Source organism: Prionailurus bengalensis, chromosome A2 (assembly GCF_016509475.1).
Source record: "Prionailurus bengalensis isolate Pbe53 chromosome A2, Fcat_Pben_1.1_paternal_pri, whole genome shotgun sequence".
NCBI lineage: Eukaryota > Metazoa > Chordata > Mammalia > Carnivora > Felidae > Prionailurus > Prionailurus bengalensis.
In genome coordinates this window covers 53,189,867-53,217,169 of record NC_057348.1, presented here as the reverse complement: position 1 = coordinate 53,217,169, position 27,303 = coordinate 53,189,867, and the positions used below count along the sequence as shown (strand labels likewise).

The 27,303-nt window shown below is 40.1% G+C and overlaps 1 protein-coding gene across 1 annotated transcript in view; it reads right to left on the bottom strand.

Annotated features, from left to right (window-relative positions):
• Positions 1-22,415, bottom strand: part of SYN2 (synapsin II) — a 196,880-nt gene extending 174,465 nt beyond the window's left edge. Inside the window, exon 1 of the mRNA XM_043588144.1 lies at positions 21,835-22,415. Within this exon, the coding sequence (XP_043444079.1) occupies positions 21,835-22,226 (392 nt within the window). The 5' untranslated portion in view covers positions 22,227-22,415. The remainder of the gene's footprint in view (positions 1-21,834) is intronic.
• Between the last annotated feature and the right edge of the window lie 4,888 nt (positions 22,416-27,303).

The window sequence follows — 27,303 nt, the reverse complement described above, 5'->3', positions numbered from 1 at the left end:
TAAAGGCTTTCCCCCAAATATCAGCAATAAGACAAAGATGTTTGCTCTCTCTACTTTTACTTAGCATTGTACTAGAGATTCCAGCCAAGACAATTAGGCAAGAAAAAGATATAATAAGGCATCCAAATTGGAAAGAAAGAAGAAAAACTATCTCTACTTACAGATGATAGGATCTTATATATACAAAATTCTAAGAAATATATACACACAATTAGATAATTAAATTAATAAGTGAGTTCAGCAAGGTTGCAAGAGATAATCAATATGCAAAAGTCAGTTGTATTTCTATATACAGTAATAATTCAAAAATGAAATAAAATAAGATTTAGAAAAGAACTCCATTTATAATAGCACCAAAAATACCAAAATTATTGGAAATAAATGTTGAAAAGGAAGTAGAAGACTTATACAATGAAAACTACAAAACAGTTTTGAAAGAAATTTTAAAAAATCAAAATAAATGGAAAGACAACTATGTTCATGAATTGTAAGATTTACTAGATGTCAATAATCTTCAAAGTAATCTGTAGATCAACGCAATCTGTATCAAAATTCCAGCTCTTTTTGCAGAAACTGACAAACTGATGCCAAGATCCATCAGGAAATTCAAGGAACCCAGAATAGACAAAAATCTTGGAAAAGAAAGTTGGAGGACTTACACTTTCCCGTTTCAAAACTTACAAAATTACATAATGAAGACAGCATGGTGTTGGTATTGACATAGATAATGAACCGTTGGAATCTGCTGGATCAATAGAATAGAGCTGAGAATCCAAAAATGGACCCATAACTCTACCATTAATTGATTTTCAACAAGTGTGTCAAGACAATTCAATGGGGGAAACAAGCATTTCCAACAAATGATGCTGGGAAAAACAAATATCCACATGTATAAGAACCCAACATGTAAAAATTAATGCAAAATGATTCAAAACCCCAAATGTGAGAGATACAACTAAAAACTAGAAGAAAACATAGATCATGTAAATATTTGTGACCTTGAAATAAGAAATGGTTTCCTAGATATATGTCAAAAACACAAGAAATAAAAAATAAATTGGACTTCATCAAAATTAAAAACTTCATGCTTTAAAAAACAATATCAAACAACAACGTCAAATAAGCAAGACAAAAAAAGTGAAAAGACAACCCAGTGAATGGGAGAAAATATTAGCAAATCATATTTCTGGTAAGGTACTTTTATATCTATAACATGTAAAGAACTCTAATAACCAAAAACCCAATTAAATCAACCCAATTAACCCAATTAAAAAATGGGAAAGGATTTGAATAGACATTTCTCCAAAAAGCATACAAATAGTCAATAAGCCCATGAAAAGATGATCAGCATCATTAATCAGTAGGGAAATGTAAGTCAAAATCACACACACTAAGATAGCCATAAAAAAAAAAAAAGACAGTAGGTATCATCAAGGATGTAAAGAAAGTGAAACCATCAGACATTCCTGGTAGGAATGTAAAATGGTACCAGCCACTTTGGAAAACTGTTTGGAGGTTCTCAAGAAGTTGAAAAGAATTACTACATAACCCAGCAATTCCACTCTGGAGAAATACCTAAAAGAACTGAAAACATATGTTAATGTAACAATTTGTACATAAACACTCATAACAGTCTTATTCATAATAGCACAGAAGTGTTAAAAAATCAAATGTCCATCAACCGATAAATGGATAAAATATGGTTATCCGTACAATAGAATATTGTATAGAAAGGAAAAAAGGAATAAAATCTATAATAAGGAACCAAGTACTAGGGTGCCTGGGAGGCTTAGTCAGTTAAGCGTCCAACTCTTGATTTCAGCTCAAGCCATGTCACACTGCCAGTTTGGAGCCTGCTTGGGATTCTTTTTCTCTCCCCCCGCACCCCTGCCCCACACCTCACCTGCTTACTCTCTCTCTCTCTCAAAATAAATAAATCAACTTTTTTAAAAAAAGGAACTAAGCACTAATAGATGCTGCAATGTGGATAAACCTTGAAAACACTATGTTAAGTGAAAGAAGCTGAACACAGAAGAAAGGGTCACATATTATATAATTCCACACACATAAAATGTCTAGAATAGGCAAATCCACATAAACAAAAAGTAGATTAGCCTGGGGCTAGGGAAAGGGGATATGGGGAACGACTGCCAAAGGGTATAGGGCTTCTTTCTGGAATGATGAAGATGTTCTGGAAGTAGTGCTGATGGTTACACAACCTTGTGAATATACTAAAATCAGTGAATTGTATACTTTAAAAAGGTGATTTTTTTTGAGAGAGAGAGGGAGTGAGAGAGTATGAGTGGGGGAGGGAGGACGAAGGGAGAGAGAGAATCTCAAGCAGGTTCCATGCTCAGCAAGGAGCCTAAAGTGGGGATCAATCCTATGACCCTGGGATCATGAACTGAGCTGAGATCAAGAGTCAAACACTCAACTGACTGAGCCACCCAGGTGTCCCAAAGGTGAATTTCATGGTATTAAAATTATATCTCATTTTTTTAAAAGAAAGCCCTAGCTACATAGCATATCAATCTCCTGCTCTGACTCAAACCTGGAAATTATCTAAACTCATCACTAGCCACAGCATAATCTGCTTCATTCCCAAAGTGGGGTAAATATTAGAATTGCTTATAACTTATTACTTTGTATACCTTCTACTTCTGATTAAATGTCAATTTTCCAAAACCTCTTTTCTGACCTTGATGCCTTAAGTCCTTCCCCTAAGCTTTTCCCCACTCGGCTGTGAAATTTCTATGACTCTAATAGCATAATTATTCTGCCTTCAGAGTCAAGAAGTAGAAAAAAACACGGATTTTCAACTCAGACAAAAATTCAAATCCTCACCACTTTCTAGCTGTATGCAACTTTGGGGAAGTTACTTAACCATCTGCTTATATGTAAAATGGCAACAGCACCTCTCTGAAAGTGTAAGGATTCAAAGAGATAATATATGTTAAGTGCCTAGTCATAGTAACTTTTCAATGTCAGTTCAGTCCTTCTCAGTTTTGTAAAATGGATGAAGCCGACATTGGCCCCAAATGGGCAGATACTGTGCCCCAACATGAAATGTGTCCCCAACCGGTGGATCTAGGGACTCATGATATCTAGGGACATGAGGTCTAGGGACATCTCAAGGGCACAAATGAAAAAAATGGAGCAAATGGGTGGGACACCTTCATATGTGTTTAATTTGGAACCTGATTCCCAACCTAATACAATTCACAGGCTCATTACATCAGGTTCTGAGGCTCTCTAGGCAGGGAGACAGGTGTTTGACAGAAGAAAGAAAAGGCACGCTGCTCCAATTACCACAAATGCAATGCATTACAAATAAACACATGTTTCCAGGGGCAGAATGAGGAGATCTGAAAAGCCTGAGCCACAAGACTGACTCTAATTTTTCACACAGGAGGTAAAACTACAATCTTGCCACTTCCACCTCTGATGATGAGTTTAAATGGGAAGGACACCACTGAGTTCATTACAGTGTGGAGACTGGCTGCCCATCAAGAGAGCCCCTTTTACTCCCCTAGTCTTTTGTTTTACACAAGCATTACACATATATCTGATACTCTAAGCCAATTAAGAAGAAGAAATTAGGATAGATCCAAGGCTCTCTCTAATCAAAATCACTTCTTAGTGTGTGAGCTTCGCAATTGCCATAGTTATAAACACTGCTGTGCGGATCAACGGTCCTGAATCTAAAGGAGCCCAAAATTCATCTAGCAGTGCTAATTCAAATGATATTTACAATTTTTCATTAGTCCTCATCACTATAACTATAATGTTCAAGACCCTTTAAAAAAGAGCCCATTGACCTCTCAACCCATATCATCTAGCATTCCTTTGTTCCTCTTTTCATCATACACATATCTACACCAAGAATACAATATTTCCAAAATAAGTGTCTTTTCATGGCTTCCTGCCTCATTCCTCTTCCTGAAATGCCTTATTCCCCTCAATCTCCTAATTCACCCTGAGAATTTCTATTCTTCCTTTAAATTCAGCTCCGATGCCTCCTCTTTGGTTAATCCTTCCCAATCTAGACAAAATTAAGTATACCCCCTCCATTCCCTCAGGTTCAGAGGATAGCATGAAGGCCTTGTGCATACAAAGAAAATGTTAAAGGTAAAAATTTTGCTCATCCTTGTTGTGCCATTCATAATCTTTCACAAAGTTTTCACAAGTAATACTTTCACTTGTAAGAGATCTTCTAAGTCTAGTGGATTTCAAGAATATATTTGTTATATAATCCTTTGCTTTAACTAAAATCTCAGGAGAAAGGTCAATACATACGCAACAAATAAAACCAGAGTTGCTCTGGTTGTAATAGTACAGAGAGGATCCAAAGTATCTCCACTTGAGTCTTCCCACAGTAAGCCCTGAGAATGGTCTGTGAACCAGTTACCCCAATCCAACACCTTCTTTTTATAAATTATAAAACTTCAATCAGGAGAAGGGATATGTGATATTTAAGGGCATACAATAATTTAGTACTAGGGCCATGTCTCCTGTCAGGTAGCCCTATTACTTGTCATTCTTGTCTTCCTACTCTTGGGGGTCAAAAGCTACATGAAGAAAACTGATGAGAGAGAGAAATGAGAGGTTTAACTAGCCTTAAAAATGCTATGGGAGCTTCTTCCGTCAGCCTGCCAGCTGGAGCAAAAGATATGCCAGTATAATACCTACCTTGAGACAGTCTTAATGACTGGCCGCTAAGAGATTCAGTGGGGAGGCAGAAGAGACTGAGGGACTGGGGCGGGGGAGGGCATAGGGAGCGTTACCTAGTTAGGAGGCTGCTGTTTGCAGGGACAAATAAGTACTAAGTCTCAGAAGGGGGCCCATGTATATTATGGGCTTTCAGGGTCATCAAGAAGGGGGTATTATAGAAGCTTAGCAGGTATTGGTTATGTTGTGTATCTTGACTTGTGTTGTACTTTATACTTTGCAAAACCCAATGAACTATATATTTATTATTTGGCACTTTAATACTTCAATGTTTAAAAAGTTTACCAGGAAAACAGGCCTCTGGAAGAGATAATAGACTGAAGGCCATAAGGCCCCAGAGCTCCTTTAGCCAAGGACTACACTCTCTGACATCCTTGTATCAACCCCTTCTTCACTGTCATGGTCCCACTACTATAAGCCTCCAGTATCTCATAGATGGATAACCAAAATATGCTCCTAAAGTCTCCAGGCCAACACAAGTTCTTCCTCCTCCATTTCTACACTGTCTCCAGATAAACCTTCCCAAGGAAAGCACTGATTGAATCACTCTCTTGCTCCAAAACCTTCACTATTCCCCACTGACTACATCTCTGAGCTTTGCATTCAAGGTTCTTCTTATCAGATCCCAATCTACTATTCCAGGATCAGCTCATGATTCCTTCTTATCAAATCACTGACTGCATCTGAACATGGCCCACTCTGCCATACTTGTGTTGTTTTATCTTCTTCTTGTTATTTTCATTCAACCCTAGGAAAAGGACTGAGAAAAAAACTAATCGTTTGCAAAAGTAGTAAAAAGCTTAAGAAAGTCTATTCACCCCTCAAAATTACCCCCCATCATCCTCCATCCTCCCTCACTATTCCCTTGGGGGAAAATAATACTTTAGAAAGTTCTATTTCATCTTCATATGATAAAGATTGGCAGCAAAATATAAAAAATAAATCTAGCTCCTGGGAAAAAATAAAAGTAACTTTATCTCCCTATTTTTAGTTTCCTACATGAGATGGTGATGATAACAATGATTTTTTTTCCACATAGCACTTCAGAGTTTACAAAGCACTGCCATAAACTACTTAATTTCAATAAAATCTCATGATAACCCTAGAAAGTAGACATTCTCATTGACATTTATACATAATGACACCAAGGCTCAGGTGACCACTAAGATTACTTTCCAATTCTCATATTCCTGGGATTCTCTGAGATAGATAAGGTTTATTTCGACAACTTCCTACTACTCTTCTGAGCATCTCTCACCCCATCTCCACTCCTCCATCACCAGGTGTCTATTCTATATTCCATCCATACGGAGTGTTGCTCTCAGTGTGGTTGTAATCTCCAATATGATGCCTGAGACCACCATAGTCATCCTCCTATAGGTATTAATAAATTCCTAGAGGACTCCAAGATTAGAAAATCTTTAAGATCCAAAGAACAAATCTTAAATGGTGACATTTCAGGCAATTTAAGAAGAGATGAGAATAATATTTAGAGAAGGAGCTTATCCAGTGTTCCCAAGAAATTCATATTCCTTCAATAATTTTTTGAGGCCTACTATCAGCCAGCATGCTAAAAAGCTGAGGCAAATAATAAAACATAGCCTTTGCCCTAAAAGAACTCACAGCCTAGTATAGACCCCACGTGTAGTACTGATTTTAGCTCAAAGAATCCAACTCTTGACTCCACCATTACAAAAGTTTTTGCCAAGTTAGACGTAATCCCCAGGAAGACATTCTACCCACTGTCATCCATTCCTCCTCATCAATAATAAATGTCCCATTCAAAATCAAAATGTCCCAAGCAAATCAACAAGTAAACTTCCCAAGTCCAGAGAAATTGTTTCACATATTTATAAGCAAACATTAGGGAAAACATTCAACTTTACCTGTATTCATAGAAATGCATGTTAAAACACTCAAATATTGCTTTGGGGTGGCTGGCTGGCTCAGTCAGTTAAGCATCTGACTCTTGATTTCAGGTCATGATCTCACAGTTTCTGAGTTCAAGTCCCTCATGGATTCTCACTCTCCCTCTCTCTTCTGCTCCTCCCCCACTCTCAAAACAAATAAATACACATATTTTTATAAAACACTCAAATATTGCCTTTACTCCTATTAATATTTAAAAAAATAATAATGTGCTGAAAAGTGAGGTAGAAATGGTTGATGGACTACAAACAGGAAAAACTTTTTACAGGAAACAGTATAGTAATATCTATCAAAAGCTACATATTTCATAATTTTTGATCAAGTAGTTCCTTTCCTGAAAATTGAGAATGCCTATAGTCTTACCTGAAAATTGAGAATGCCTATAGTCTTACTATGCAATAATCATGAAATATTTGAAGTCAATACAGTTCTCTAATAGAAATATAATTGGATAAATCATGGTACAAGTGCTATGAAAAAAAAGTGTAAGTAACAACATGTAAAAATTATAATTGAAAAAACAATATGAAATTATGGCTACATAAAAATCACAATTATGTAAAAAATAAGTTTGCATATAGTCAAATATTGGAAGAGAATGTGGAAAAATGTAGAAGCAGCTTCTCTATTGCTATGGCAAAATTATGAGAGAAATATGTTCTGTTTAAAACTTTCCTAAACATGCTGACATAACTATAAATCCTACTTTATTACATTGCTTGTTTGACTATCTTTCCAAATAAATTATAAGTTTTGTGAAGATAGGACAATGTCTCTTGTGCTCAGCATTATAGTGCCAGTTCCTACAGAATAATTCATGAAAAAATGAATGAAATAACATGGGAAACTTCATAATAAATACCCTCAAGACGGAGAGGGAAAGGAGACCACTAAAAGTAAGCAAAAGGCTGATCTGTACGAGCCTTTTTTTTTTTTTTTTAAGTTCTATTGATGGGAAAAACCAAACCAACCATTGAAAAATCTCTGGGAAGTCTTTATTTCCTCAAGACCACTGCTGAGATGCTCCTAAAAGGTGTGGAAAAAGACAGAGGGTGCTAGGTATTCCCAGAATTTGGGAGGAACACATGGAATCAGAAGGGACAGGAGCTTCATATCCTTGCCCTACCCCCAAACCCACTGCCCTTTGACTCTCAGAACTTTGCATATAATTATTGCTGGAATTAAGGGGTAGGATGTAGCAAGAGGGACTGGCTACCTAAAAAAAAGAAGGCAGAAAAAAATAGATCACAGAGAACAGTCTCTTTAGTAGGAACTTAAATTTGACACCATCCTAAAATCTGGCTAAGAAATAAATTTCCAGGTACAAAGGAAAATAAGAAGCTTTAAAGGAATTGAGCTCTGGAGTCAAAAATCCCCTTTCCTGACAACTTAAAATCAGTCTGAAATATACCAGAAACACCAGAAGGATTCTAAATCATAAAAATATTATAAGCATTAACAAAAACACATAGGGAAAGGAGATTATCTTTAAGTTGTTTTTCAACCAACCTACGCAGCACCTGTCACAGGCCATACAGGCTCTTTCCAGCTTAAGCAATTTTTTTATCCATCCTTAGTGCTTTTAGGCAAAAGTGTCCTAATTGACTAATGGCTCAGAAAGTACTTTAGCTACATAGAGAAAAGAGGCACTGAAGTAAGGAGAAAAAAGCACAGAGAAAGAAGAATCTAGATTTTAGATGTCACTCTACCTATTTCATGTTGTAACTATATACACAAATCACAATCTACCTGAGCTTTGGTTTCATAATCAAAACAGGAAGTTATACCAAATTACATCACAAGGTTAAGGTGCCAATTGAATGAGATGACACCTGCAAGTCAAAGTACATAAGAAATTATCAAGTTTTACCTATATGTATGACTTTATTACAGAATCCTAAATTTCCTTCCAGGGTCAAAGTTAAGTTGAGTATATTTTTTTCAACCAAATGACTGCATAAGTCATCTAGGAGCTAAAGGAAAATCAGCCTAATCCTACTTTGCCAAGTCAACTGACAAATTATTCTTTCAAAGAGAAGATTTTTCATGTGGGCAAGTAGCAATAAGGAAGGACTCTCCTCTGCTCCCAATCTTAGGGCTGGAATTCCACTATTTGTTATTTAGGATTAGAGAAATTGCTCTATTTTCCAACTCCTTCTATGAAAAAGCAAAAACCTGTGAAAAGGAATTGCCAATAACCATTCACAACTTCTAGCTGAGCAAAGATTAACTTAGCCTACTGAAAATTAAAGGCTAGGAGATAGGGATACCGACAATAATCTGGCCTACAATTTCCACAAACCTCCTGACTTCGAGGCGGTTCCAACCACCACTGTGTCCAGCCACTAAAATTTCCTCCAAATTCCTCATTTCAGCTCCTAAAAATCACCAGACTAATTCTTGCACTGAAAAATAAGACCTCCTGTCCCAAATTGTTTCAGAAAAATATGTTTACCTCTGGAATGAGTGCCACCCAAGTCACAGGACATATGTCCATGGACTCAGAATGGAAGGTGTCAACAGGGAGAGAAGGCACAGAAAAGTAAAACAGCAACAACAACCACAACACAGCTATTTTCCCAAGAACAAGCATGGAGTGTTTATGCCCATCAGAAAAGGGTATGTTAGAGAGTGGAAGAGTAGGTTTATCATCAAGGGAGGCTAGTAACAATAATTAATGTTTTTATACCATTTTACAATTTATAAAAATATTTTTGGGGCCCCTGGGTGGTTCAGTCGGTTAAGTGTCCAACTTCGGCTCAGGTCATGATCTTGCAGTTTGTGAGGTTCGAGCCCTGCATCAGGTTCTGTGCTGACAGCTCAGAGCCTGGAGCCTGCTTTGGATTCTGTGTCTCCCTCTCTCTGCTCTGCCCCCGCTCATATACTCACACTCACTCTCTCTCTCTGTCTCTCAGAAATTTTTTCATAAGTCATTGACTGATACAACAAATAATTATTGAAAGCCTTCTTTGTCATACCAAATGCTGGGGATACCAAAATTAAAGTTATAGTCTTTGTCTTCAAGGAGATCTCAGTGTTGAAGGTGAGAAGATGAGAAGAGAGACAAGTAAAACCTGATTATAATACAACAAGTTAATTGCTATGAGACAAGCAAGTATATTATGGTTTCTAACACAAATTGAAAGAACTAAGGAAGGAGTAAATCTAGTCTTGACTCTATTAACAGTCAACAACTGAACTGAGTCTTGAAAATTATCCAGGCAAAAACACAGAAGAAGTCTTTCAGGTAGTAGGAGTAGTAAAACATAGGGGCATGGCACATTCCATTAAACCTGAGTAGTTTGTCATGGCTATCAAAGTGGGTGGGGGTCAAAGACAGTTAGAACTGAAGAGGTAAGCAAAGTCAGATCATGAAAAGTTTACTGTGTATGTCAACATTTTTCAGTCACAATGTTGTTTAGTTCTCCAGAATTATCCTTTGGGTAAACCAAAAGAATTTTTTCACTAAGGAGAAAGAAACAAGCATGTTGGGTGGCCCAAGATGAGTATTTCATGCTGAGGGAAGAGAAGAACTTCAGAAAAATGAGCTTCTTGAGAGCTAAGTGTCAATATAATCTATGGAGGAGAACCTCAACCCTTAATTTTATTCTATTTGCCTTTGCTCTGTTCAAAGCTCCCATGGGCTAGATAATATTTTCCAGTATTGTGGGCTGGTATGGCTCTCATTCAGAGCTAAATCTCTAAAGATTTATGATTTGGACTGTTTGAAAATTGGTAATTAAGTTAATTTGTATTTCATACAGCATAAGAGAAAAAGCATTTTAAGAGTTATATTTGGGGTGCCTGGGTGGCTCAGTCGGTTAAGCGTCCGACTTCAGCTCAGGTCATGATCTCACAGTCCGTGAGTTCGAGCCCCACGTTGGGCTCTGTGCTGACAGCTCAGAGCCTGGAGCCTGTTTCGGATTCTGTGTCTCCCTCTCTCTGACCCTCCCCTGTTCATGCTCTGTCTCTCCCTGTCTCAAAAATAAATAAAACGTTAAAAAAAATTTTTTTTTAAAGTTATATTTGCAGTAAGTAAAGATGATTTCCAACATAATAACATATACTCTAATCCTAGAATACTTCTTCCTCACCATTGTTCCCTTCTATCCTTTTTTTTCATTTTCTAGATCTCACTCTACTAGGTTCAATTTGGCAAAGATTTACTGAACTCAAACTATGTGTCAGACACTCTGCTGGATGCTAAGGATATAAAAATGAATAAAACCCTAAGCCTGCTGCAAAGAACTCTCTATCACATAAACCAATCATTGTGTTGAGTCCAGTGATAAAGATATCCACATGACTGAAAGAGGGCATGGAGCGGACAGAGATGCCCGATATATTCCAGGAGCTAAGAGAAGGATTTCTGATAAAGGAAATATTCATCTCAGTCTCAAAAGGTGAATATGCATTTAGTCAAGAAAAGGAAGGAAAGTAGAAGAAAAGCAATTGCAGGAGGAGTGGACAGCATAAACAAAAGGAAGAAATGCCATAATGTGTATATGGAACTGCAAATAGTTCAATAATCCTGTAAACTGAAGTTTAGGGATGGAAATGGTTAGGAGATTGAAGTAAGCAGGAGTCAAATCACAGGAGGCCATGAACTTTACATATCAGACATGGGATAGGACATTAAGCAAAGGAGTCAAAGAGTCACATTTGTATTTTAAATAGCTCATTCAAGCTATTAAGTGGAAATCATGATGAGGCGTGCAAAAGTTCTAGGTGAAATTAGTGAGAAATTGAAACAGACAACTAATGGTGTCTTCAGTTGAGACAGAGAATATAAGAAGAGCTGGAATAGGAAGGCAAGATAAGGAATTCAATACCGAAACAAATGACCTTGAGTCACCTTTAACCACCCAAATGGAGATGTCCAGCAGGCAACTAAACATACATGTAAAGATCAGGACAATGTTCTGGTCTAAAGGTTGAGATCTGGGAACTGATTGCATTTAGGAAATAACTGAAATCTTGAGAGTGGATGGACCAGGGAAAATATGTAGAGTGAAAAAGGAAATGGGCAGAAGATGGGGCCCTGAGGAACACCTACATTTAATGAGGTAAGCAAAGGAAAAGACCAAGAAGAGAAGGAACTTTAAAAAGACAGTACGAAAAAAAGATTGCCATATTCAGAAACCAAGGGACTTCCAAATAGAAGATAAACAGTATCAAGCCAATCAGTTAAAGTATAGACTGACACCTTCCTTTGGATTTAGCAATGAGGTAACCTAGCAAGAACAATTTCAGTATTATGGAAAAGGTAAAAGCTCTCAGTGCAAGGGGGCAAATATAGGATAAGGAAGTGGGGACAAGAGTGAGATTTCTCTTTCATATCTGGAAGAGTGATTAAGAAGGCAAAGAGCAGATTTTGCTTGTTCCTTTCTTTACAAGCATGGACCAACCAGTAGAAAACGAGAGTATGAAAAGAAGGAAATAGAAGGGGTGAAATTTAGAGCAAAGACATGGAGAAGGCTGGAGGAGATGGGGCTTTTTTAAACAATAGACAGTATCCTCATGCTCTGAAAATGGGATAAAGAAAATGAGCATTGAGGTAAGAGAGAGAAGCAGAACAAGAGCATTTTAAAGGAACTGTGTAATAATAGCAGAGAATACTGAAACCCAAGTTACGTGTTCAGAAAGAGTGTAATCCAGAATATAGCCAAAGTTTAGGATTGAGAGAGTAGTGACAAATGAGTCTGAAAAGATAAACTGGAGGTTGTAAATAATCCTCACAAGCAACAATGAGTTAGAGAAGAATGTTTAAAAGGAAATTAACTCTAGAAAATCAATGACTGCTTTTAAGAATACTCTGAAATTGGTTAAGCTTTGGGTCAAGTCATGATCTCATGATTCATGTGTTCAAGCCCAGCATCTGGCTCTGTGCTGACAGCTCAGAGCCTGGAGCCTGCTTCAGTTTCTGAGTCTGTCTCTCTCTCTGCCCCTCCCTTGCTTGTGCTCTCTCAAAAATAAGTAAATGTAAAAAAAAAAAATTTTTTTAAGAACATTCTGAATGCAATATGAAAGATAGATTGAATAGGAGAAAATAATACAGGAACACCTTTTAAAGCCATTCTATGTTTCTCTCTTCCTTCATTTCTCCCTCTGTGTCCACCCTTCCTTAATTAGTCACAAGTGAAACTGCAGCAGAGCTATTTTAGAATTCATTTATTAAATAAAATAAGGATTTATGTGGTCCTGTCCCTAATTGTTAATATAGCTGAGTCAAATGGGTAATGTTTCTTATTTAAAAAAACAAACAAACAAAAACCAGACTAAATTATGTTTCCTTTCAAAAAATACCAAAGAAAACCTTCAAAAATTCTGGGTATGAACAGACTTCAATCTAAAAAAATTAAGATATTTCTCACCCCTGAAATGTGCAAAATAGATAATAAAACTGCACAAGATCTGGGGAACTCAACAAAAGGACCAAGATAGGTTGGGTACCTGCATGTGGAAACAAAGAAGGATGCAACAATCACTAGTATGGCTCTTTACCCTTTACAAAATGCTTCTCCAAAACCTTGTTTTATTCAATTCTCATGACATCGCTATGAGATATATATGCTATTATTCCATTTTACACATAAGGGAATTTTTGTCTGTATTATTCCAGAACCCCAAATACTGTCTGGCATATAGTAAGTGTCTAATGAAAAATGTGTCAAATAGAGGGAAACGGGGCTCAGTGAGGTTATATAACTCTGATAGGGTCATATGGTTGATGGTGGAGCCAGGTCTCAACCCTAGGTCTTCTGACCCTTAGTCCTATATGTTCATATTGTTTCATGCTGCTGAAAAGAGAAGTGTAGAGTGACTGAATATAATCATAATCTGCTTTGTAATTTTACATGAACTGAATACAATTTCAGAAATGCCTGCTGTCAAGCAACAAACAAGGCCAGTATACTTCCTCCCATTCATAGGCACGCTGAATGAGCATCTTTAGAGTTCAGAGATCTATGGTATTTGCTCACTTTATTCTTTCTATAGGTCTCCTGCCCTATTCTAGGTTACTTCCTTCTGCTGCATTGAAGCAATGTCTGCAGAATAGAGAAACCTTTTTTATCATCCTCTCCTCTCTCTGGAAAACTATATGTAGCCTTGTGGTATTCAATTGCATCTATGTGGAAAGCTAAAACAAAGAATGACAATGCTATCCAATGAGTATGCAGAAGGTCTTACAAGATTTAGAGGGGCACATATAGCATGAGTGCCATTAAACACTAAAAACAGTATGCAACTCTACATCCTGAGGCCACTATATTTAACCATGCCCTCACTCTCTTTAAGGATATGATCCTGGGGCACCTGGGTGGCTCAGTCGGTTAAGCGGCCGACTTCGGCTCAGGTCACGATCTCACGGTCCGTGAGTTTGAGCCCCGCGTCGGGCTCTGTGCTGACAGCTCAGAGCCTGGAGCCTGTTTCAGATTCTGTGTCTCCCTCTCTCTGACCCTCCCCCGTTCATGCTCTCTCTCTGTCTCAAAAATAAATAAACGTTGGGGCGCCTGGGTGGCGCAGTAGGTTAAGCGACCGACTTCAGCCAGGTCACGATCTCGCGGTCCCGGAGTTCGAGCCCCGCGTCAGGCTCTGGGCTGATGGCTCAGAGCCTGGAGCCTGTTTCCGATTCTGTGTCTCCCTCTCTCTCTGCCCCTCCCCCGTTCATGCTCTGTCTCTCTCTGTCCCAAAAATAAATTTAAAAAAATGTTGAAAAAAAAATTTTTTTTTAAAAATAAACGTTAAAAAAAAATTTAAAAAAAAAGGATATGATCCTGAAAAAGCTGTGTGTATATAAAATTTTTGTAAATTGAGTAACTCCAAAAGCAGTGGGGTGCTTACTATTTAAGTAAATCACTGGATTCTACTCCTGAAATCATTATCGCACTATATGCTAACTCACTCAGGTATAAATTTAAAAATATATATTTTTTTTAAATTAATGAATCATATGGTAAATCCTTTTACAAAAGAAACAACCTTTTTTATAATAAAAAATAATCTAATTTTTTCTGCTGGCAAGTTTGTCTTTTGTGTGTGTGTAGGAATCTGGCAATCTGGGTTCAGATCCTGAAATTTCAGCTTAACAGCTTAACTATTTAATATTGAGCAAGTGATTACTTTTATGAGTTTGTTTACTCATCTATGAAATATTCTTTCTACTGTTCAGGATCACTGTGAGAATAAAGTAAGACAATGTGTATGTGTATGTTATATAAACTGCTCAGCACAGTGTATATGGCAGGGATCAAGAAATAAAGGCTTTCAGCCAATACTTCAACATACGTATACAAAAGTTCTTAGGTCTATCAGGAAGAAAGAAATTCAACTACATGTCCCCAATTCCCATCTTTGAGGAGGTAAGAAAGAGCTACTGAATGGAGAGTACTCAAAGATGAGCCTTTCATCCAAAGCCATGTTTAGTCATTTATTGACCTATGCCTCTTCTTCCAAAGATTTACAAGCATTATGCCATAGAATAAATTATAAAGTTTTTTATAAAGAAAATAGCACAAAACTGTAACATGGAAATAATATAGTGCTGTAAAGGATCTTAGAGAATGTCTGTTTCAATCCTCTCATTTGACAGATTTTACAAAATCAACCAAGGAGGCAAAATAGTTTACCTAAGGATACACAATGGCACATTTTTAACGGCCTAATCATTTCTACCCACATCTTCATTTCCCAGGACAACCCACCTCTGTGTTCTCATAGCATCGTACACATGCTAATTACCATACTATAATAAATCCTATTTAAATATCTGTCCTCTTTGGGGCACCTGGGTGGCTCAGTCAGTTAAGCATCTGACTTTGGCTCAGGTCATCATTTTATGGTTAGGGAGTTCGAGCCCCGCGTCAGGCTCTGTGTTGACAGCTCAGAGCCTGGAGCCTGCTTCAGATTCTGTGTCTCTCTCTCTCTCTGCCCTTCCCCCCGCTCACACTCTGTCTCTGTATCTCTCAAAAATAAATAAACTTTAAAAAAATTTTTTTTAAATGTCTGTCTTCTTCCCTCTTGGACTGGAGGATCCTCATAAACAAGGCCTATGCCCAAATTATCCTTGTATCTCCAGCATCTGGCTTATGTTAGATGTTCAGCTGCACTGAACATATCCCAGTTAACTGTTTTACCAATTTTAGAGGAAGGTATACAACTCTGGAAAACTTACTGTTTGGGTCTCCACTACTTCTTGCTTAGCAAGATACTGAAAAGGCTAATGTTATTAAAGATCTGAACTTGATACAGAAAGACAGGAAGCAATCTCAGGTAGAGAGGGACACTGGTAAAAATGGGTCCCTGAAAGGAAGGTCATCATTGTACCACAGTCCGACTAACCTTATTATATTTTTGGATTTTGATTACTAGGCCTCTAAGAATCTCCTTCAACCATTTTACAATAACCTTTCCTGAAACAACAATAACACAAATAAGACAGTGAAATTGGTGTGAATATAACATGATACTCGTGTGGCTCTTTTTAAAGTATTCATTAAAGAATTCCACAAAGAATCTTTAAAACAGACAAAAATAGTATTTTTAAGGAGAAAAAGGATTAATTTGAGGGATCTGCTTAAAGAGTGACTTAAGAGTAGAAAGACCTCTTTAAGGAAGATGCGGTCGCAGCTATAGTGGAGCCCTGGATGCCTTGCTCCTGCTCCTGACTCACCAGTGTTCACTCTTGCCCAGGAACAAGATGATCAGGAAGCCACTCCACAGCCATGGCTTTTAAAAGCACTGGGAAAACACTCAGGAACCAGAGGCAGGAATTCAACAATTCAGAATAACTCTAACCAGCCACAACCCGGTCGGTATCTTTGGAGAACGTATGTGCTGACTTGACCAGAGGTACAAAGGAAAAGAATCTCAAAGTGAAAGGACCAGTTCAGTTGCCAAGACTCTGAGAATCACTAAAGGAAAATCTCCTTGTGGTGAAGGTTCTAAGACTTGGAATCATTTTCAGACGAGGATCCACAAGCGACTTACTGATTTTCAGTCCTTCTGGGATTGTTAAACAAATTACCTCCATCAGGATTGAGCCAGGAGTGAAGGTTGAAGTCACCATTGCAGATGCTTAAATCAATCTTTTCAGTAAATTTTATCAGTTATTAAAAAAAAAAAAGAGTAGAAAGAACTTTGAGTTGGAGTCAGATGATGTAAGTTCTAGTCTCCATTCTCTAACTTCTTATTGGTGGGCAAATCATTCCATTTCTCCACAGCTAGATGATCATTCAGGTTCTTTCGAGTTCAAATGCGATAATTATAAAAGGAAAAGTCTCTATCAGTCCTTGAAAGAATCAGGGATGGAAAAAGATAAAAGTTAGAAAGGTAGAAAGATAGCAAAACAGAGGGATAGAGTGGTACTGTGGTATAGTGGGGAGAGATAGCTTAGAAGAGAGACTGAAGTTCTAGATTCTAGTTCTGGTTTTGCCATTAACTAGTTAAATAACCTTGAACAACTCACTGTCCCCTCTTCAGATCAAGATTTCTCCCATTTATAAAGTACCCAGATGATCTTCCAGCTCTAACCATCTAGAATTCTAAGCTATTGCCTACTGCTCTTACGAACAATGAAATTTTATGGAATCCATGTGTTTATGTTCACCAGTCAGAAACAGGACACACAGACAAAATATTTAGCAGACAGAAACCTCAAACCTCATTTGAGCTTCCTCCCAAGTTCCAATTCAAATATTTTTCTAGAGCCTCTCACAAGCACTGGTTCAGACTACTATACTTTGAATTCCCCTATTCTGAATAATACGGCCAAAGTTGGACCATAAAAGAATGAAAGTAGGTGCTGCCTAGTAATTCATCAATCCAGTCTTTTCACGGCCTTTGTCTTTTCAACCACTGTACTTTCCTTATACTATCCATTCTCTGGACTGAGCCAAACCTATCTTTTTTTATTCGAATTCTTCAAGGTTCAATTCAAATCTCAGTATTTCCATGAAGCATTCCCTTCCCACTTCTAGCCCGCACCCATTTTTCATTCTTTTAAACTTCTATAGTACTACACTGCTATGGTAGAGATTCAATAATATTTGTAAAAAGCTTATTAATACAACATTTCACATACAGCAGTTACCCAATAAATGACAGTAGTTGGTGTTGTTGCCACACCTTTAGCACTAATTACATACCGTTTAGTTCAGTGTATCTTAAATTTAATGTGCAGGTGAATCACTTAGAGATTTTATTCAAATGCAAATTATGATTCAGTAGGCATGAGGACCTGATAATCTGTAGTTTAATAAGCTCATGGTTGATGTCAACGCTGTTAATCCAAGGACTATTATTCTTTGAATACAAGGGGTAGTTTTTAGTAAATTAAAAAAAAAAATGTATGCTTATCTATCCATCTCGACAGAAAGATCTTAAAAGAGAGATACTATGTCTCCTTTTACTTAGAATATATACCTTATACAGAGAAGATGCTCCATAAACACCTGTGGATTTACCATATCTGCAGTTTCTAGAACATCTAGATAGTCTCTAGAATGCCTGTGCTACACTGATTTTCAAACCAAACATTGAGAGATGCTAAGATGAAAAATTTCACTTCATCACTGTTATTGAAATCGCTGAAAATGGAGTCAGGAAAATCTGAGAGAAAACTTACCTTTTCACCAGTGAGAGTGTAATATGCAGAAAAAACAACATATCCAAATGGACGTTTGTTCCTTGTTTAAACACAGAGATCATAAGAGTTCAGTGATTTTATTTTATTTTATTTTATTTATTTTTTTAGAGAGAGAGAGAGCAAGAGCAGGGGAGGGGCCAGGGAGGGGGAGGGGGAGGGGGAGGGAGAGAGAGAGAGAGAGAAAAAATATCTTAAGCAGGCTCCATGCTCAGCGTGGAACCTGACTCAGGGCTCAACCCCACAACCCTGGGATCATAACCTGTGCTGAAATCAAGAGTTAGATGCCCAACTGACTAAGTCACCCACGTGCTCCTAGAGTTCAATCTTAACTGCACTTCAACCTTAGGCATGAACCTTAAAAGAAAACATGCATTGTCAGGCAATATGTATATATTTTTTAAATATTAACAATAATTACTAATAAGGGATATAATGATCTTGATTTCATTTTTTAGTGAAGCAGATACATTTTTTCAATGATTCTTCACTGTGCAATTAACCTAAAGATCTTTAGCAACCAATGAAAACACAGTTCAATCAAAAGAGACAGAAATATCCTCCCAATTTTCCCAACAACCTAGTCAGTGGCAAAGTCCCCAAATTCCATTGTTCACAATTACACTGGTAAACATTAGAAGTAATCTTAATCTATATTAAAGTTGCTCTGAAGGCTGCCTATTTAAAGCCCTTCTTTTAAATCTCCAATTATTTAAATTCTTGTTAAAACCCTCTTTATTTTAGCATTCTATAATTCAGATGAGACTGATATTCTTAAATTCTACTGGGAAGCTACACTCTGACTTCCTAGTCAAGCATCAGGAAAATAATAGTAGGCACATATGACACCTGCTCACTGAATGGTATCTAGACACTTTAAACAATAAAACAAATTTACTAAAATTTGCCTTTAGAGCAAAAAGCACCTTGTTAAGGCACTCTGCTTGTCATAAGCAGGCACCTGCTCCTTAACTTACAGAGAACTTCCAATAAAACCATTCAACAATATTTGAGATGTTTTTAACACATTTAGGCATGATATCAGACAAAATCTGCAATCCTGAGAATTGCTATTAAGTACAGAAACAGAGAAGCATCAAATGCTGTCAAGCACTAAACTCAAACTGGGTTTATGAGTTTTAATAAATCAATGTTATTACTTCAGAGAAAATCCGAAAACAGCTGGGAGTCAGCCCAAAGGAAAATGGATTCTATTACTTCCATCAGAAGTCTAGTCTCCAGGGCAAAGCAAATTCTCTGGTTCATGCCGGGCAGGCAGTCTTCCTAGAGAATAAAATACCCAAGAAGAGTTTCAAATCTCAAGCCACTGAAGCAGTTAGTGATAAACACAAATCTACAGCAGCCACATCATACACGTACAAATGAGTGTCTTCCTACCTGCAGGTACCTAACTGGTAATTAAACCCAAAACAAATGCCTTCAACAGGATAGGAGATCAGGACAAGGTACAGGAGTGTCAGATTCTTGCATAAAAAAATGAAGAACCAATATCATTCCCATTTTTCCCCTCCTTTTCCTGGCCTTTCTTCAAGACTCATCTTTTGTGAAGCTTTCTCCTATAACTCTGGCTCTCCCATTCACTTCATTTATTGAATGCCTGAAACACTAGTCTGAAATAATTCTAGATTCTTTTTTGTTAACCATTTCATGTTTCCATTTTGTCTCCCCAAATGTGAGCTCTCTGTAAGGCCCCTACAGTGCCTATCCTATAGAGGGAGCTAATTATTAATATTGCCAATAATATAATAACAAAATAGTAAGGGAACATAGCATAGTGGAGTGGCACTACTGGAGTCAAACGGGCCTAAGTTCAAATCGTGGGTCTACTATCTGCTGGCTCTATGACTTGGAACACATTATCCATTTTTTGTAAGCCTCAGTTTTGTGGTAAGAATTTAATGAGCTATATATTAGAGCACCTAGTACAGGGTTTGACATATAACATATGTTCAGTAAGGCTTAGTTACCAACCTTTCTCACTTAATAAGCACTTGCTGATTTGAACTAAGAGTAATTACAGGGGGCTCCCTATGGTACCATCATATACTCTTAACCTTCCTCAAACACTCCTGCAAGTACCTTTGTCATTTCCTAACAAAGATCCCTTAAGATTTTTTACTCCACTGTTCTGAGAAAAGGCAACTACGCAAGTCACCCAAATGACTATTCAAAGTAGTCATATTAGAGGCCAGCCGGAGTGCATCTCCACATCTACATCTCACTTCCACCACACCCACGCCAGTACTCCCTCCCTCCAAGTCTCCCAGTGAGAAAATGATAGAGAAAAGCAGTGAAGCAAGCCAAAAGAGGAAATGGAGATAAACAGCTCTGTGGTCCCTCTGTGCCTCACTCTCGAGAGGAAGCACTTGGGTCCAGTCTGTAACCTCAACCCCTGTGAGAACGAAAAAAATAAAACCCTTCCCGTATTCCTGGGGCGGGGGCAACCAGGCTCTTGCCTCTTCACGTCTTCAAGCCCTTCACCCATCAATTCCACCATCACCACCCACCCCATTCATCCCCTGGGCCAACTTCCTGCTACATAAAATAGAACCTCTTTAAACTGATGTGTCTTAAATGAACCTCATTCAGCTTTTACCAACTAGAGGTAACATTTCCCCCCAGCCTTCACCATTCTAAGTTGAATATCCCTTAAAAAAAAAAAAAAAAAAAAAGAAAGAAAGAAAGAAAGAAAGAAAGAAAGAAAGAAAGAATTCTTGAAGTTGCCGTCTACTGCATTAAGGTAGATCTCTGTTTGTGCCCCTTTAATGATCCAGAATATTTTACCTCAGTCATCTTTCCAGCTGGAAAAGGCCATCACTTCCACAACCCCCTCCCACACACCTATTTTTTCCTAAAACAAAAACAAATGAAAAAAATCCACAAATCCCCTCCCTGCTGCACAAAACACAAGAATTTTAATATTCTTAAATAGACTTAAGCCATGCTCCATGGGAACAAGTCTCTGTACACCTGGGCTTTCACATGTTTTCCTTGACCAACGTTGATGTCACTACGGATACAAGCCCTCATCCAGCCAGGTGATATCTATCCCCACCACCCTCTCCCCGCACAACACCGATCTCCACTGCAAATTCACTCCGTGACTCACGATATAGAATTGTTGTTGGCTTTGAATGTTTCACCTGAGCTTTCATGTGTCTAGGCTGAAAGTCGGCTTCCTCTGCACCACCTCCCCTTCGAAAACAAACAAACAAACTCTATTTTTTAAGATTTTTCCCTGTTGCAGAAAGTAGCTCTTTTTATGTGTCGTGAGGGATTTGAGAGAATCGAGGAAATATTTCACCTCAGGATTCACCTTTCCACCGCGCCCCCCCCCGCCATACGCAAGCTCACCCGCCATCTCCCCACTGCGGGACCATGCAGACCCCCCCTTCTCCCGGGTCCGAAACGTTTCCTTGGCGCCCCGGGACCGCCTTCCCCGCGGCCTCCACAGCTGCCCGGCAGGCCCCGGGAGTCCCGAGCGGCGGCGGCGGCGGCGGCCGGGCACCTACCAGTCGGTGTGAGGCTCGTCGACGACCAGCAGCACCTTGGCCTTCCTGGCGGCGGCGGGCGCGGGCGAGGGCGCGTCCACCAGGCCGGCCGAGGCGGCTGTCTGCTTCACGGCTTGGGACAGCGAGCTAAAGAAGCTGCTGCCCACCGACGGCGCCGGGGCCGCCTGTGGCGCGGGTTGCGGCGCGGGAGCCGAGGCCGGCGGCGGCCTCCGCTCGGGGCCCGGCGAGGCGGCCGGGGGCGCCGACGAGGACGAGGCCGAGGCCGCGCCCGGACCGGGGGGCGGTGGCGGCGGCTGCTGGGGCTCGGGCCGCTGCAGGTCGGTCATGTAGCCATTGGGCAGGTTGGCGATGAAGCTACTGTCCGACAGCCGGCGCCTCAGGAAGTTCATCATCTGGCTTGAGGGGCTGGGGGCGCGCGAGGCGGCGAGGCCGGGCGGCGCGGAGGGCGAGACTGGGGCGGCGACGGCGGCTGGAGCCTGAGGCGGCTGAGGCGGTTGAGGAGGCTGCGGCCGGGTCCGCGGCGCGCTAGCCCAGCAGACAGCCGCGGTGCACTGGGCCGGGCGGGCCGGGCGGCTGGAGGCTCCGCGCCAGGGAGCGGGCGGGGCCTGGGGCGGGGCCACTTATCGCCCCGCCCCGCGCCGCAGAGCGGGCGCCGCCCCCGACTCGCCGCCTGCGCGCGGACGCCTAAACCGCTAGGTCTGGGGTCTTAACCCGTAGGGACGGCTAGGTCTCTCGCAACCTGAGCAGAGCTCTGTGGGGAGAGCGTGGAAACCAGTCATGCTCCCCGAAAACAGGGAAAAGAGGACCGAGACCCCTACCACCTATTTGGCTGGGGATGAAAGAGCCAGGTCCCATCCGATATGGAGACGAAGGAGACTGTCCCCACGCTCTTTGGAGGGAAGAGAGGTGTCAGCCTCCCCACCATGAGGTGAGGAAAAAAGCCAGTCCCGTGACGCTGGCGCGCGTGCACACACACACACACACACACACACACACACACACACACTCCCTGTAGTGAGAAAGAAAAGAACCACCTCCTTTGCCAAAGCTAGGAGAAAGGTGCCATCTACTCATCCTCCGGGTGAGGGAGGAAGGAATAATCTGCACCCACTAGCGCACGCGCGCGCGCGCGCGCGCACACACACACACACACACACACACACACACTCTCTCTCCTATGGTGTGAAAAAAAATAACTACCCCTTCCTCAATGCTGGGTGAGAAAGACATCCCTTCCATCCCAAGGTGACGCAGACATGACCTAGTGGGAAAGCAAAGGGTCATCTCCTCTACTTTGGGGAAATAAGGTGATAGATCCCTCCACCGGGTCTGCGGGGTGCATTTTTGGTGCCTGCACTTTAGGGATGGCTCACTTAAGAGCTCCTACTTCTCGCCCCCTCCCCATGAACCAGAGAAAAGAAGCTGTGTGTAAGGCTGGGGATCCCTTGCCTCCAAGTGGGATATCTAAGGGTCCCCCACAACTTCTGTGTTCACCTCTCTGTCAGGCAGGGCTGCAGCCTATGGAGTACCAAGAAGTTTATCTCTTCAAAATCCTTCTATTTGTTTTTTTCCAGTTCATTCATTGGCTAGATCTGCCTCCACCTCCGTGAAGACCTCTGATTATCACCTTCCCATGTGCTCTCCCTAGATCTTGTATGACCTCTGGACCTTTGTTTTCACCTCTCATGAGATATACTTAATCCCTGTGTTGTATTGGTATTGGATTGGTGTTGTATTGGAACAGGACACCGCAGATATAGTACTTTATATTCAGGCCACTCTGGGTGATGTGCGACCTCAGGCAGATTAGCCTCTGAACCTCTTTTCTCTATCTGATAAAAAAGATAACACTTTAAATTTTTTTTAATTTGAGTATAGTTGACACACATCATTACATTAGCTTCAGGTGTACAAAATAATGATTCAACAAGTTTATATGTTATGCCATGGGGAGATAACACTTTTCAAAGTTGTTACATACACAGAATAAATGAGATTGTGTATATATAAAGCACCCGGCACACAGTGGGTCTTCTAGTAGTAGTGGCTAGATTCTTATTTGAGCCAGTTCTCAGTATAATAATGCATAATAATGCAGTGGTCTTCCCATCTGCCATGTGCCAGGCAGTGGTAAGAGCTGGATAAACCGATATGAATGGGAAGTGACCCCTGTCTGTGGGAAGTTCATGATCTATATGGGACAGAGGAGAGTATGGGGAGGATAAACACAGGAACAATTAACCACAATAAGATGTGAGAAATGCTATAACACAGTTGGGCAAAGTGGGTTAGGGGCACCAAGGCATGAGGGAAGCATGGCTTCTCAGGGGGCACCTGGCTGGCTCATTTGGTTAAGTGTGGAACTCTGACACTGGCTCTGATCTCGAGGTTTGTGAGATTGAGCCCCACATTAGGCTCTGCCCTGACAGTGCTGAACTTGCTTGGGATTCTCTCTCTCTTTCTCTCTCAAAATAAATAAATAAACTTAAAAAAATGGCTTTCCCAGAGGAGGTGACATTTGAAGTGGGTCTTGAAGCAGCTGTAAGAGTTTACCAGCAGAGAAATGGGGAAAGCACTCAGAGAAGGTATGGAGGAATGCTAGTTGATGACTCCTCCAAGAAGCCTTCCCTCAATCCTCCAAGGCAGACTAAGTGTTCATTACCTATGCTTGGTTTTGTCATAGCCCCTTAAAAATTATAATGAAATGTTCTTGTGACTTGTATGTAAGATTTTCAAGGATAGGATTATGTTTTAGCCATCTTGGACCCCAATATGAAGCACAGTGCTTGGCATGCAGTAAGGACTCAGCTGTTTGAAAGTTGAACTGTAATCTTACCCAATTCAGCTCTTGTGTCTGTTGGAGAATAAAACTGATATGTCACTGATAACTAAATAAATTCAATTTAGGGTATCGCCCTTCCTGGAAGTATTTTTTAGAGTGTCAGATGAATCTTTTACAAAGGTATGAATCTCTAATGATGGGATTTCATATACTGTATCACTTCGATTTTTCAGATGTGTGATTATCTTTTTTTAAATGTTTATTTATTTTTGACAGAGAGAGAGACAGAGTGCGAGTGAGGAAGGGGCAGAAACAGAAAGGGAGACACAGAATCTGAAGCAGGCTCCAGGCTCCCAGCTGTCAGCACAGAGCCCAACGATGGGGCTTGAACCCATGAACCGCAAGATCAAGACCTGAGCCAAAGTCAACGCTCAACCAACTGAGCCACCCAGGTGCCCCCCCTTTTTAAATTGGGTTATCTTTTTTATATTTCACTAAGCAGTTCCCCTTAACCATTAAGGGTGTAGTACATGTATAATATTTTTAAATCAACCAGTTAAAAAACATGTTGTGAGTACCTAATACATACAGGGTATTATGCTAAGCACTCAAAGGTAAACAAGATTCAAGAACGAATAAAACCCAAGTTATGCCCTTAAAAAGACAACTCATAAACATGTGAACACATAACCAGCAATAGCACAGCAGTCTGTGAATGACAAGAAAGTGGAGCAGGCAGTGAGTGTTAAAAGAGCCAGAGGAAGAAGAGATCTTTGAGGTGTAAGAGGATTTCACAGAGGAAGTACGGCTCAGGCATTGTGAAATGGGTGGAATTTAGATACCCAGGACAGGGTGGAGAAGGCAACCAAGACACAGAGGACAGGAAAAGCAGAGACAGAGAAGCTGGACTAGGCATGTGATGAAAATGTATTGATCTACTCCTCGAAGGCAAAGACCCCACCTGTGTTATCACTATATCCTTTAAGCCTTGGAATAGCACCTGGCATAAAGTATACCCTTAAATATTTGTAAGGAGGCTCTGAGAGGCTGTACTTGTATGTATGTTCTGTTGTTAGTGTCTATCCAGCTTTCTTTTTAGCTGGCAGTCACCTCAAGGTGAGGGATTCTGTCTATGTTCTATGAAGCCTGATATAACACCTAACACACAATTAGTGTAATCTTGGGTGCGAGACCAGAATGTTCCCAAAGAACTACTTAGGTTGAGATTGCTTCATTGAGACAATGTAGGCCCACAAGACCATTGAAACATATTTATTAAATATTCCATGAATTTATTGTTATTTTCTGGTAAGTTTAAATAAGGATATTATTCTTATGGAAAAACAGACTATTTTCTTATAATCGGGAATGTGTGGTCATTAATCAGTTGTATATGAGCAGAAGATTTTGATTAGTTGGCACAACTATAAATCACATCTGCTTCAACCAGTATTCTCCATACTCCTCTGAGTCCTTGCCAAGAAGTGTCTGTGCAGCATGCAAAGACACGTGCTTGTAAGTGGGCTTGGGTTTTTAATGAGCTATAATGAAAATCTTTCCCTTATCCTTACCTGTGGATCCAGATTCCAGGGGCAGGAAGAATATAGCACTTTCAGTCTATCATATGTCTTGTCTTTTCTCTGGAATTGAAGGGGAAGCAGGCCTTGGAAATTCTACAAAACATACAATTCTGGCACTATTTAGGCCTTTTCTCCCTATCTCCTTCTGAGACCAAGCAGCCATTCCCAGCTCTAGGCAGAAGGCATTTCTCTCAGAGCAATCAGTGGAAAGGCCTCCCCCACCTTTCTGAATCACTCAGTGACCGACTAAGCCAAATGTCAGAATTTCAGAGGTCTCTACTAGTTTTAGAAGCCCAGGACTGTGTAATGCTCTTCCTTGCATAATCTTTATCTTCCCACTGAGTTGTAAACACAGGCACACATCTGGTGACTGCAGATGAAAGAATCCTGCTAAAATCAGGAACGAATTTAAATGCTTTATCGCCTCTCTGATTTCTCTCTTCCCATGAACAACAATGCAGCAAAGAATGCTCACAGGGAGAAAGGCAGACAGAGCTCAAAATAAGAGCTTAAAGGAAAAGCTGACACACCAAGCCACCTGACCAAACACTTGTTGTCCAGTGTCCTCTCAAACAAGGGAGTTTGCTAGAACATGCCACCTTTGGCCCTTGCTCACGTCTCAGGATCAGGGACCCCATTCAGACCCCCTGCCCTAAACAGATGTAGAAAGAATTTGAAATTCAGAAACTATAGGTCCCATCACTACTTGGCTTTGCAATTTTCAACAAGTTGCTCAGTCTCTGGGCCTCTTACGTAAACAGGGAGGGACAGGTGTGCCTTGGGTCTCTCATGAGATAATATAAGAACACTTTGAAAGTGAAAAGCTTTACCAGAAAAGGCATCAATATTGCTTTCCACACGTATGTTACCTGCCATTTGGAGAACCCAACTGAATTGACTTTGTCACCTTCACTCGGGGGCCTTTCGTGACATCAGCCCTGTGGATGCCTTCCTCCTCCACCTGTGGATAGAGAACAGCTGTGTGCCTGACACTGCATTCTCCATAGGTGGCCATGTCAGCTGGGCCAGTGTGCTGTAATTAGGAATCACACAAATAGAAGTTTAATTCTTAAATCTACCCCACGGTAACTGTGTAACTTCGAACAA